The sequence below is a fragment of the Penicillium brevicompactum genome (assembly GCF_028827555.1).
Source record: "Penicillium brevicompactum strain IBT 35665 chromosome Unknown utg000006l_segment0_segment0, whole genome shotgun sequence".
Lineage (NCBI taxonomy): Eukaryota > Fungi > Ascomycota > Eurotiomycetes > Eurotiales > Aspergillaceae > Penicillium > Penicillium brevicompactum.
The window spans coordinates 3,694,698-3,706,119 of NW_026623209.1; the positions used below are offsets into that span (position 1 = coordinate 3,694,698).

Genomic DNA, 11,422 nt, shown 5'->3' on the forward strand with positions numbered 1-11,422 from the left:
CCGGCCTCCATCTTCGTCCCATTCTACCTCGGATTTCTTAGGGTTTCCCTCTGGACTTGCGATACTAATACCCGGCGTCTTTGTTTTATTTTCTTTGGTTTATTTCCCAAGAACTCAGGGTATTCCGTACCAGCCTGGTCTGATTTGTCGAGTAAATACCATTTGATTGCACCCTTTCTCTCCGATTCTGTGTCGTGTTATAGATCATAATAGATCATAATCATAGTATAGATGGGCGTGTTTTAATCCATGGAATTTCCATGAACGCCACGTGTGAACCACTGGATGCGACGGGGTCGAGCCACCAAAATTTGTGAAGGCGACGATCCCGCCCATTACGCAGCCAAAGAGCATGGCGAACCAGGGGAAAGTGTGACCCGCCATGTTCTCGAAGGAATCCAGATTTTTAGGGGCAATGGCAATTTTTTAGGCTTGTGTATCGGCAGCAAAGCAGGTTCCTGACTAACGCGGAGCCCGCGTATGCAGCTCATGTCGTCAGTAGAGGCGCAGTTGCATTTAATCTCTGCTATAATTAGCTCTCGACTCCGGATTTTCTCGACTCTAGACTCTTTGTGAGCACTGGGAAATATTCCCTGAATCCTTATAACCATGGTAGGCAAGGACTAACCGTGTATTGAAGGATGGACGATCCTTGGAAGCGAACTATTGGGTCAGTCGAGGGGCAAGTCTTTGTGCCCAACGCTAGTCCAGGGGAGTTGCAATTTAGTAACTAACTATACTCCGTACTTTGTACGGAGTACATGGACTCGATGTTCTTTGTATTGTATTATACAGATTCTAGTGATACTCTATACCTTTGATAGAATCCATATACTTCTTGACTTTCATACTTCTCTACTTCTCTACTTCTTTGCTTTCTCCTTTCTACTTCTCTCCTTTTCTACCTTTCTACCCTGCATATTCCAGCATAATCTCCTTGTACAATCAGATCCCAACCTCCCACAGTCCAAGGAAAAAGCGGGCCCAGGGCAATCATCCCAAAGTGGTTGGAACCGCAATACGCAACGCTATTACCCTCGCTCACTGGAGGGAACTTCACTTAGAAAAAATAAAATAACTTCTTCCTCCTCACAACTACTCCAGTATGAAGGTAACTATCCATCCCCCACTCATTTGTGGTGAACTTGAAATTAATCCGGTGTCGCAGGCCATTAGGCGATCCTTGAAAGGGGAGAAAGATCCCAAACACCACCATATCTCCATCACTCCCAAGTCCGCCATCGCCATTTTACCCCCAAAAAGGTGAGTCGCAAAGATATTGCGCACACTCTTATGGTCATGAGACTGACCTCTGGCTCTTGTCTCTCTCTCTCTCTCTAGGTCATCAAAGCCCTGTACGATTACACGCCGGAAGGAGTGACTTCGACGCAAGAATTGGCCTTCAGCAAGGGAGATTTCTTTCACGTTATCAGCAGGGAGGACGATTCAGATTGGTACGAAGCGTGCAATCCGCTGATCCCTAGTGCCAGGGGGCTCGTGCCCGTCTCCTTTTTTGAGGTTATCGGCAAAAACGAGAGGGATAGTGGGGGTTCCGGCGACTTGTCCAACCACGACTCTGGCTTCTCCGACCGTCTTCCTGACTCTCACAAAAACGGCCTTTTCAGAATGTCCGCTCTCAAGGGCCAAGGCGCCATGGTCTATGGCGTCGTGCAGTATGATTTTCAGGCCGAGCGCCCCGATGAATTGGACGCGAAGGCCGGCGAGGCCATTATCGTCATCGCCCAGTCCAACCCGGAGTGGTTTGTCGCCAAACCCATCGGTCGCCTCGGCGGTCCCGGTCTGATTCCCGTCTCTTTTATCGAGTTGCGCGATATGCAGAGTGGTCAGGCCGTCGTCGACCCGTTGGACGCCGTGCGACGCGCCGGTGTCCCCAAGGTGGAGGAGTGGAAGAAAATGACTGCTGAGTACAAGAACAGCAGCATCACCCTGGGCAAGATTGAGGGTGGACAGGGGCAGAGTGGCAGCGGGCAGATGACGGCTGTCACTTCTGGCATGGAAAAGATGTCCATGAGCCAGGGCCATCAATCTCAGTTGAGTCAGAGTGGCAATGGTTATGTATGTTTTCTTTTTTTCTGTCATTATTGGATCATGATCGACACCCTCCTTCCTCCCCACGGTTGCTAATTGAACGTGTCAGGATCATCAACGCAACGCAAGCAGAGGAACAGTGTCGCAAGCGCCGGTTCAACAGGGCTACCCCCTTCTCGTCCCCGTCTCCGCCTACATCCCCCGCTACTGTTTCGACAATGACAAGTACTGGTACATCATTGAGGCGAAAATGGAGGACGGTCGCTGCTGGGAGTTGTCCCGCTACTATCACGACTTTTACGATTTCCAGATCGCCCTCCTGACCCAATTCGAAGACGAGGCCGGCAACCGTGGTCGCGCCCGCACCTTACCGTTCATGCCGGGCCCCGTCACCCACGTTACCGATGCCATCTCCAACGGCCGACGACAGAACCTCGACGAATACATCAAGAAACTCCTGTCCATGCCCCATCACATCTCGAGCTGCACCCTCGTGCGCGAACTTTTCGCGCCCCGCGACGGCGATTTCGAAATCGACCCCGCTGCCTTTGGCGAGGATACCCGCTACTCCGGTGGCTCCCAGCAGTCCGGCGTGGACCCCGCGCAGAGCGTTTCCCGTCAATCCTCGCAGCAGCAGATCAACGCGTCCACGGATCGGATCTCGCAGCAGCGGGCTCCGGGACTCGCACCGAACGGCAACCGACCTGCCATGGACCGTCAGCCGAGTTCAATCACTCAGGCCTCCGCCACCTCCACCAACAGCGCCATGAAGGTCAAGGTGTTCTTCCAGGACGACCTCATCGCCATTCGCATTCCATCCGGTGTCAGCATGCAACATCTCAAGGACAAGCTGTGTGACCGCCTGAAGATCCAGCAGGAGATCATTGTGCAGTATCGCGATGAATCATCTGGCTCTTATGTCGACCTTCAAACTGACCAGGACTTGGAGAACGCGATGCAGCGAAACGTCAAGTTGACGTTGTTCGTCAGCATCGCATAAAAAAGCATTCGATCTTTGTCGATAGACTTTGGTGGTGTCGTTTCTTTTCTTTTTCTTTTCTTTCTTTCTCTTCATTAATGTGTGCAATGAGTAGGTGCATTGGCGTTTGTGGTTACATTTTCTTTTTTTTTTGAAGTCATCATCCTTCTCAGCGAATTATGGTCCACGAGGACGAATATCGCGTTATTACGAATTCGATGCGAGATGTACGACATGGTCTTGATGTTTCTCTCTGATTACTGGATGCATGTTCACCTGTCCTTTTTTGTTTTTGTTTTGCCATTGTTTGTTTGTTTTTGTATTTGCGCGGATCTATATCCATTCTGTTTCCCAGGATCATACCCCGGCCTGCTCTTGTGATGTGTACATATGTTCTTCTTCTCGTGCATATACCGGGGAGGTCATTTCGCCTCGATGGGCACATTCAACACCGTTTTTGACAATATTAATTCTTTCCAATATGCCCCGAGGCTGGACTTGGTTCAGATGTATCTTGTAGTTGCCGAACTAATGCCGACTCACGTGACGAGTCTCGGATGACGGCCTTTTGTCTTTTTCGGAAGTAGTCAACATCGGCCTTTGGCATGAACTTCTGAGGTTTCAGAGTCGCAGAGGACTGTATATACAACCGGACCCTCCTTCGGCTTCCACCCAACTATTTGCGCTGCGCACTTCCCCCCGAGCAGCCACTCTTAACAATACCTCGGTTAACTTCAACCCGACCCGATCTCCAAAGACACACCCTCGTCCCACCGCGAACAACCAACAGACTCGGCAATGAGCCGCCCGTCCGCCAAATTATGCGTGGAGTGCTTCCCGAGCGCTCTCCGAGCGTCACGGCGTGTCCGCCCGACGACGCGGGGTGCTCGTCAACGGTCCTATGCCACTGAGCGGAGGACGCTCGGCACACCGCAGCGGCCGCACCGCTCGATGTCGGGATGTGTCTCCTCTGAGCGCATGCCGCAATATGCGCCGTCACAATCACGGGGTCATGCTACCGTTTCGGACATCGCGAGCAAGGCGCCCAACTCCGCCCCACAAGATGGACCGATGAGGGAATACGATGTGCGAGTGGAGGGGGAAGATTACGAGATGACGAGTACCAGAGAGGTGAGCCCGCACATGCTTGCATATGTTATGGTTGATAATAACACCCGGCGATCTGCAGGCATCATCCAGGGCCTCCAGGACCTCTTCGAGGCACTGAAAGACTACACCCCGCCGAAAGTTGTTCACCCAGATCCTCAGACCCTAGACCTACAGGCGAAACCTGGATTCTTCGGATCGCTCTTCGGAGGCGCTAAGAAGCCGGCGAAGTCGGCTGTTCCAGAAAACTTGCCGAAAGGCGTGTACATGTATGGCGATGTTGGGTGTGGAAAGACGATGTTGATGGATCTGTTTTTTGATACGCTTCCGCCGAATATCAAAGAGAAGACCCGTATCCATTTCCATAATTTCATGCAAGATGTGCATAAGCGCATGCACGTCGTGAAAATGAAGTATGGAAATGACTTCGATGCACTGCCTATGGTTGCGGCGGATATCGCCGAGACCGCTGGTGTGCTCTGCTTCGACGAGTTCCAGTGTACCGACGTTGCAGATGCGATGATCTTGCGACGGTATGCTCCCTCTTCATGTCTTCACTCATAAGCAAGAACTGACCGTAGCCAGCCTCCTTGAAATCCTCATGTCCCACGGCGTCGTTCTCGTCACCACATCCAATCGCCACCCGGACGAACTGTACAAAAATGGCATTCAGCGCGAATCATTCATCCCATGCATCAACCTCCTCAAGACTGATCTCACCGTCATCAACCTCAACTCCCCGACAGATTACCGCAAAATCCCCCGTCCCCCTGCGGCCGTCTACCACCACCCTCTCGGCGAAGACGCTGGACGCCACGCGCAGAAGTGGTTCGACTTCCTCGGTGACCCCATTAACGACCCCCCACACGCAGATACGCAGGTCGTCTGGGGCCGTGAAATCAAAGTACCCCGTGCCAGCGGCAAAGCCGCCCACTTCACCTTCCAAGAACTCATCGGCAGTGCTACTGGCGCCGCAGACTACCTCGAACTTGTCCGACACTACGATGCTTTCATCGTGACCGAAGTGCCAGGCATGAATCACACGCAGCGTGATCTTGCACGACGCTTCATCACGTTCATCGACGCGGTCTATGAAAGCAGGGTATGCATCTAATCTTTAGACTATACGTTTTGACTCTAATATCTCTTCAGGCCAAACTAGTTCTTACCACCGAAGTCCCTCTGGCCAACCTTTTCATCTCCGACGCAGACATGAAGAAAACCCTCAAGGACGGCGAGCACTCGGATCTTTCGGATGCCATGCGCAATCTCATGGATGACCTGGGCATGTCTGTGCAGGCACTCAAGAACACTTCTATCTTCAGTGGTGACGAGGAGCGCTTTGCATTTGCGCGTGCGCTCTCTCGTTTGTCGGAGATGGGGAGTAAAGAGTGGGTTGAGCGTGGACTTGGGCTTGGTAGTGATGCGCAGCAAAACAAGGAGGAAACCGACGCCTGGAAGAAGACACGGAGTCATTGGAGTGAAGACAACATGTAATGTTTTTAGAAGACAATATGATTAGATGTAAATAAGAAGATCGGTTTCTTGCAGTTAGAATTGCCTATCTGGGATGGAGGATAATGACGTCATCAATCGTCAATCGACTGACGACATTGCCGAGTTCGTACACACAACGCCCTCAGCCCTGGAGGGCTATACTGTGCTGAAGTCAAGATAGTACTGTAACCACCGGGGTAGGTATATATAATCCGAACGTCCCCCGACCCTATACGAAAACGAACTGAGTAAGGAGGCAGTTCCAGACCTTCACGTCAAGTGGAACCATGATCGCCGAAAACAAGAACTGACGCCGCGAATAAGCTCCTCCCGAGGTCGTTGGTGGATTAATCTGCACGAATAACAAGGTCACAATTGAAAATATTCCCTGTCTTTGCTGGCCCACGACAGGTTTTCTCGGTCTTTCGGGATTCGGTCAGCATGATCATGTCGCTGGTCATAGGCAGCCTGTCTGAGTAATTCTCTTCGATGGATCACTGGGCAATTGGCTTGGAAAGTGCCATGTTACATCATCGATTTCAAGCTGTTGAAACCCTGCCTTGGTCTATAAAACCCCCAACCGGTGTTTCAATTCCACTGGTCATTTTTCTGTTTCAATAAACTATTTTTTTGAACTTGTCACTCATAATGGCATCTACTACAAATGGCAAAATTGCCGATATGGCGAAGGAGACTGTTGATGTCCACGCCAAACAGCATATGACTACCGACTATGGTATCAAGATCTCCGATCCGGATCACACGCTTCGTGTGGTTGATGAGAAGCACACCGGTCCTTCATTGTTGGAAGATCAGATTGCTCGTGAGAAGGTAATTCTCAATGCCTTGTAGCAACGCCAGTAAAGCCGAAGCTGACAGACTGCAGATAATGCGGTTCGACCATGAGCGCATTCCCGAGCGAGTCGTGCACGCCCGTGGTACAGGCGCATTCGGTACCTTTAAGCTCTTTGAGAGTGCCGAGGATGTAACCACAGCCGGTGTCTTGACAGACACGAGTCGAGAGACGCCTTTATTCCTGCGATTCTCGACGGTTCAAGGAAGCAAGGGCAGTGCGGATACAGTTCGAGACGTGCGCGGGTTCGCCGTCAAGATGTATACCGACGAAGGCAACTGGGATATCGTGGGCAACAATATCCCTGTATTCTTCATCCAGGACGCGATCAAGTTCGCCGATGTTATTCATTCTGTCAAGCCGGAGCCTCACAATGAGGTGCCGCAGGGTCAGTCTGCGCATAACAACTTCTGGGATTTCCAGTATCTGCACCCAGAGACCACGCATATGGACCAATGGGTAAGTATTCCTGCATCTTATTTTGATGTGTATATGTGCTGATATCTAGCAGATCATGTCGGATCGTGCCATCCCTCGATCATACCGTATGATGCAAGGATTCGGAGTGAACACTTATTCACTGGTGAATAAGAAAGGCGAGCGCACATTCGTCAAGTTCCACTTCACCCCTGAGCTCGGCGTGCACTCGCTGGTCTGGGATGAAGCTCTGAAGATCAACGGCCAGGATCCCGATTTCCACCGTAAGGATCTGATGGAAGCTATTGAGAATGGACACTTCCCGCGGTGGAAGTTCGGTCTCCAGCTCCTGCCGGAGGACAAGCTTGATGACTTCGAATTCGACCCTCTCGACGCCACCAAGGTCTGGCCCGAAGAGCAGATTCCCATCCGCTATATCGGCCAGCTAGAGCTCAACCGCAATGTGGATGAGTTCTTCACTCAGACCGAGCAGGTCGCTTTCTGTACCAGCCATATCGTCCCTGGTATCGACTACTCCGACGATCCTCTGTTGCAAGGTCGTAACTTCTCGTACTTCGACACGCAGCTTTCGCGTCTCGGCGCGAACTGGCAGGAACTGCCCATTAACCGGCCCGTGTGCCCGTATTTGAGTATGACCAACCGCGATGGCGCCATGAGACACCGCGTCACCAAGGGTACAGTGAACTACTGGCCGAACCGATTCGAAGCAAACCCTCCCGCTACACCGGCGGAAGGCGGATTCGTCAGTCACCCGCAGAAGGTGCAAGGACAGAAGAAGCGCGGCTTTTCCGAGAAGTTCAAGGAGCACTTCAACCAGGCGCAAGTCTTCTACAACTCGCTATCGCCCATTGAAAAGATGCACGTCGCGAGTGCCTTCTCCTTCGAGCTGGATCACTGTGACGACCCAGTCGTGTACAAGCGCCTGACCGAGCGTCTCACCGCGATCGATCTCGAGCTAGCCCAGACAGTGGCTAAGAACGTCGGTGGTGACCAGCCCACACAAGCCACCAAAGAAAACAAGGGTACGAAGGCGAAGGGTCTCAGTCAGTTAGAATATATGCCGGAGAAGCCCACCATCGAAACCCGCCGCATCTCAATCCTTATCGCCGACGGCTTCGACTTCAACCAGTATACCACCATGAAAGAAGCGCTCCAGAAACAAGGCGCATTCGTTTTCACCATCGGCGCCCAGCGCCAAGGGGTAACATCCGAGTCCGGACAAACCGTCATCCCAGACCACTTCTTCGTGGGCATGCGATCGACCCTCTTCGACGCCGTCTACGTCCCCGGCGGAAAGCACGTGCAGACCCTTGCGAAGAACGGCGTTGCGAAACACTGGATTGCCGAATCATTCGCACACCTGAAGGCGATTGCGGGATCCAATGAGGCTGTGGCGTTCATCCAGCGCCAGATCAACCTTCCCGAGGTGGAGGTTGCACAGAACGGCTCGTCGCTGAAGGAGTCGTACGGTGTAGTGACTGGGTATGGAGATGCGACGTCATTGTTGAAGGTTGGCACGATCGGACCTGATTCCAAGGGGCTGGCGGAGCAGTTTATCTGGAATGTGTCGCGACACCGTAATTGGGCGCGTGAGTTGGATGGTCTTTCTGTTCAGATTGCGGCTTAGGGTTATATTGTATATTACCTGGTTTTAACGTATAATGCACGATTTATGTTATAAAGTCATACGGTGTAGATGCGGGTACGCGGTGAGGTTTCGTCATGGCTTATTCCGTTGGGACATGTATTATCTGAGTAGGTGTTAAGAATAATTAGCAGGCATTTGAATAATATTTCTAGGCCAAAACTCGGTGTGTCGTGCAGAGCATGCATTTCTTTTTGTGGTGGAAATAAAGTAGAAGCTAAGGTGAAGCTCGGGTGGGGGGAGGAACTAGAGCTCGGAGAGCACGGAATGACATGGGAACGTTCAGGCGTTTTCAACGTCTTTCACCCCCAAAAAGTACTCTGTAGTACTTTTGCGCAGAATAATCTTTCAAATTACACATCACTGGTTCGATGACATGTTTTTTCGCTAAACGCTGACCTTATCAACCCAGCTAAAAGCCATAGATGGGCTCACCGTCCTTTGATCGATCGTGATCATCGTTTATTGCATTATGGAAAAAAGTACTCCGTACCTCGATGTTTTCTTTTCACTGACACGGGACTACACTGTTGTCATGGCTCCCAGAATGGTCCTGTACGCGGGATCTCAGCGTGTATGTACATAGGTGAGTTGCATTCCTGGACTGATTCGCAATAGACCGTCACCTCCACGCTTCTATAGGGCTGGGAGTAATCACCTCCCTTAAAAATTCCTCACTCTAAGGTCCTCTGCTGAGGTATCTCGCACCGCCTATACTGATTAGTATCTTTTGATTGTCACAAATCTACAGCAGATATGATACGCCTCATGCACAGACAAGAGCCACCTAAGTAATGCCACATACCACCCCTCGCATTCCAAGGGTGGAACTTTTAGAGACCCCCGGGGCAGATCAGTTACACAAAGCACGATTTGTTTCCCAACTGAGACTTTGAGGCAGAAGAGTTCACCTTTCTCGTGGCGTGTTTGGTTCCTAATCAATCGCATCCTCTTCAATTCCATTCTTTGCCTAGTTCTCTCGATGGTTTGGATCAACTGATTTGGTTTGCCTTCTCTTCTTGTTTCTATATTTGGAACATTATTTAGATTTCTAATTCGCTGCTTGGGGCCTGATCATGGTGTTTCATATTTCACGATCAACGCGCCTGAGTGTTGTCATTGGCATCTCGACCTGCTTTTTTCTTGCGGAGATCTCTTGTTGGTACCGACTCTCTATCTAACGCCCATATACTAACATTATACAGTGGGCTTCTATACCCACTCTATTTCTTTGATTGCCGATGCCTTTCACTATGTGAGTCTTCACTTGGATCTTACTTGGTTCTTGAAAGGAGGATCACTTACAATCAATATAGCTTAATGACCTGGTTGGTTTTGTTATCGCGCTTGTCGCTCTGAAGGTATGTGCCCGAATCACTCTATCTCATTGGTGCAGCACTAAACTGAGTCATATAGAAATCCGAGCAGGCCGATTCGCCTAATGAGCTCTCATTCGGCTGGCAGCGAGCTCAGCTCCTAGGTGCTTTCTTTAATGGCGTTCTCCTTCTTGGCTTAGGAATCAGTATATTCCTACAGTCAATCGAGCGTTTCATCGCTCTGCAACGTGAGTACCATTGATAGCTTCGGATTTTTTTAACTTGCAATTCTAACATTCACAGATGTCACCAACCCTAAGATGATGTTCATTGTTGGGTGTGTGGGGCTGGGGTTGAACCTGATCAGCGCAGTCTTTCTTCATGGTATGATTTTGATAGTTGCTTCACTTGTTTCAAGCTAATTTATGCTAGAACACGGCCACGGGCATGATCACGGGCCGCCCACGGTGGAGAGCCCTTCTCTCCAACCGGAGGAGCATTTGCATGAATCTCACGCCACGGTATAGTTCACTTCTTTCGGGATAACTGAGCACTTACACTGACACTGCCTAGCATCATGACCACAAGCATCTGCATTTGGAAAAACATCACTGTGCAGACTCGGGCCATGGTCACGGTCACGGACACGGTCACAGCCATGGTGGGCACGACCATGGTGACCTCGGAATGATGGGAGTCATGATCCACGTCATTGGCGATGCAATCAACAACATAGGTGTTATGGCTGCTGGTCTGGTCATCTGGCTGGCAGCACCCCATTCCGGTCGCTATTATGCAGACCCGGGCGTCAGCATGTTCATTTCCATTCTGATCATGCTTTCTTCTATTCCACTCAGTGAGTCCCTTTACCCTCCGTGACTTTAAGAAGCAATTCTGACGGACTGACAAGTGCGCAATGCCGGTTTGATCTTGTTGGAGAGCGCACCGACCAGCGTGAGCATGAGTGATGTCAGACATGATCTAGAGAAGGTGTGTGTTTTTCGACCCGAAGCTCAAAACAGGACTGACAACTATCAGATCAAAGGTGTGACCTCGATCCATGAACTTCACATCTGGCGCCTGAATCAGCAGAAGACTCTGGCATCTGTGCATGTCGTCGTTTCTGATGATTCTGTCGAGGATTTCATGAAGATTGCCCGGGTTATCAATGAGTGTTTCCATGCCTATGGTATTCATTCGATTACCCTCCAGCCGGAGCTGTCTGATGGCAGTACCGACACTGGTGCTATTCAGGATAGTGACAAGCCACCTCGGTGCCAGGTTATCTGTGGCACGCTCTGCGAGCAGCTGACATGCTGTGGATAGGTTGTAGCAGCGCCGTGGGCTCTCGTGGTCCATCAGTCTGCACAGTTGTTGGCTCTCTTCATGGCTCCAGTCTTGCCGCTGTACCAGGTGGAATAGAATTTCAAAGTTCTGGTGCGGTGGCGGAGTTGTCATCGATGAATCTACACTTCTTTGCTTCTTCCACTGGATTCATAGTAAGCCCCAGTTGGATGGAGTGCATACCCAATTTCACA

General features: G+C 50.8%; 4 protein-coding genes across 4 annotated transcripts; all 4 read left to right on the forward strand.

Annotated features, from left to right (window-relative positions):
• Positions 1-1,105: 1,105 nt before the first annotated feature.
• On the forward strand, positions 1,106-3,049 carry N7506_009594 (phosphatidylinositol-3-phosphate-binding protein BEM1; the record flags this gene model as incomplete). The annotated part of the gene is made up of 3 exons (XM_056958887.1): positions 1,106-1,111; positions 1,342-2,076; positions 2,159-3,049. 3 exons carry the CDS (start codon positions 1,106-1,108, stop codon positions 3,047-3,049), a joined length of 1,632 nt encoding a protein of 543 aa, XP_056808277.1.
• A 777-nt stretch (positions 3,050-3,826) lies between these two features.
• N7506_009595 (AFG1/ZapE family ATPase) lies at positions 3,827-5,632 on the forward strand (the record flags this gene model as incomplete). The annotated part of the gene is made up of 3 exons (XM_056958888.1): positions 3,827-4,668; positions 4,721-5,237; positions 5,288-5,632. The coding sequence occupies 3 exons, from the start codon at positions 3,827-3,829 to the stop codon at positions 5,630-5,632; spliced, it is 1,704 nt and encodes a 567-aa protein (XP_056808278.1).
• Positions 5,633-6,280: 648 nt separating this feature from the next.
• Positions 6,281-8,550, forward strand: catA (catalase catA; the record flags this gene model as incomplete). Its single annotated transcript, XM_056958889.1, has 3 exons — positions 6,281-6,463; positions 6,519-6,944; positions 6,997-8,550. The coding sequence occupies 3 exons, from the start codon at positions 6,281-6,283 to the stop codon at positions 8,548-8,550; spliced, it is 2,163 nt and encodes a 720-aa protein (XP_056808279.1).
• Positions 8,551-9,644: 1,094 nt separating this feature from the next.
• On the forward strand, positions 9,645-11,210 carry N7506_009597 (putative di-, tri-valent inorganic cation transporter; the record flags this gene model as incomplete). The annotated part of the gene is made up of 9 exons (XM_056958890.1): positions 9,645-9,726; positions 9,774-9,823; positions 9,885-9,929; positions 9,985-10,132; positions 10,188-10,268; positions 10,317-10,405; positions 10,458-10,740; positions 10,795-10,874; positions 10,923-11,210. 9 exons carry the CDS (start codon positions 9,645-9,647, stop codon positions 11,208-11,210), a joined length of 1,146 nt encoding a protein of 381 aa, XP_056808280.1.
• Between the last annotated feature and the right edge of the window lie 212 nt (positions 11,211-11,422).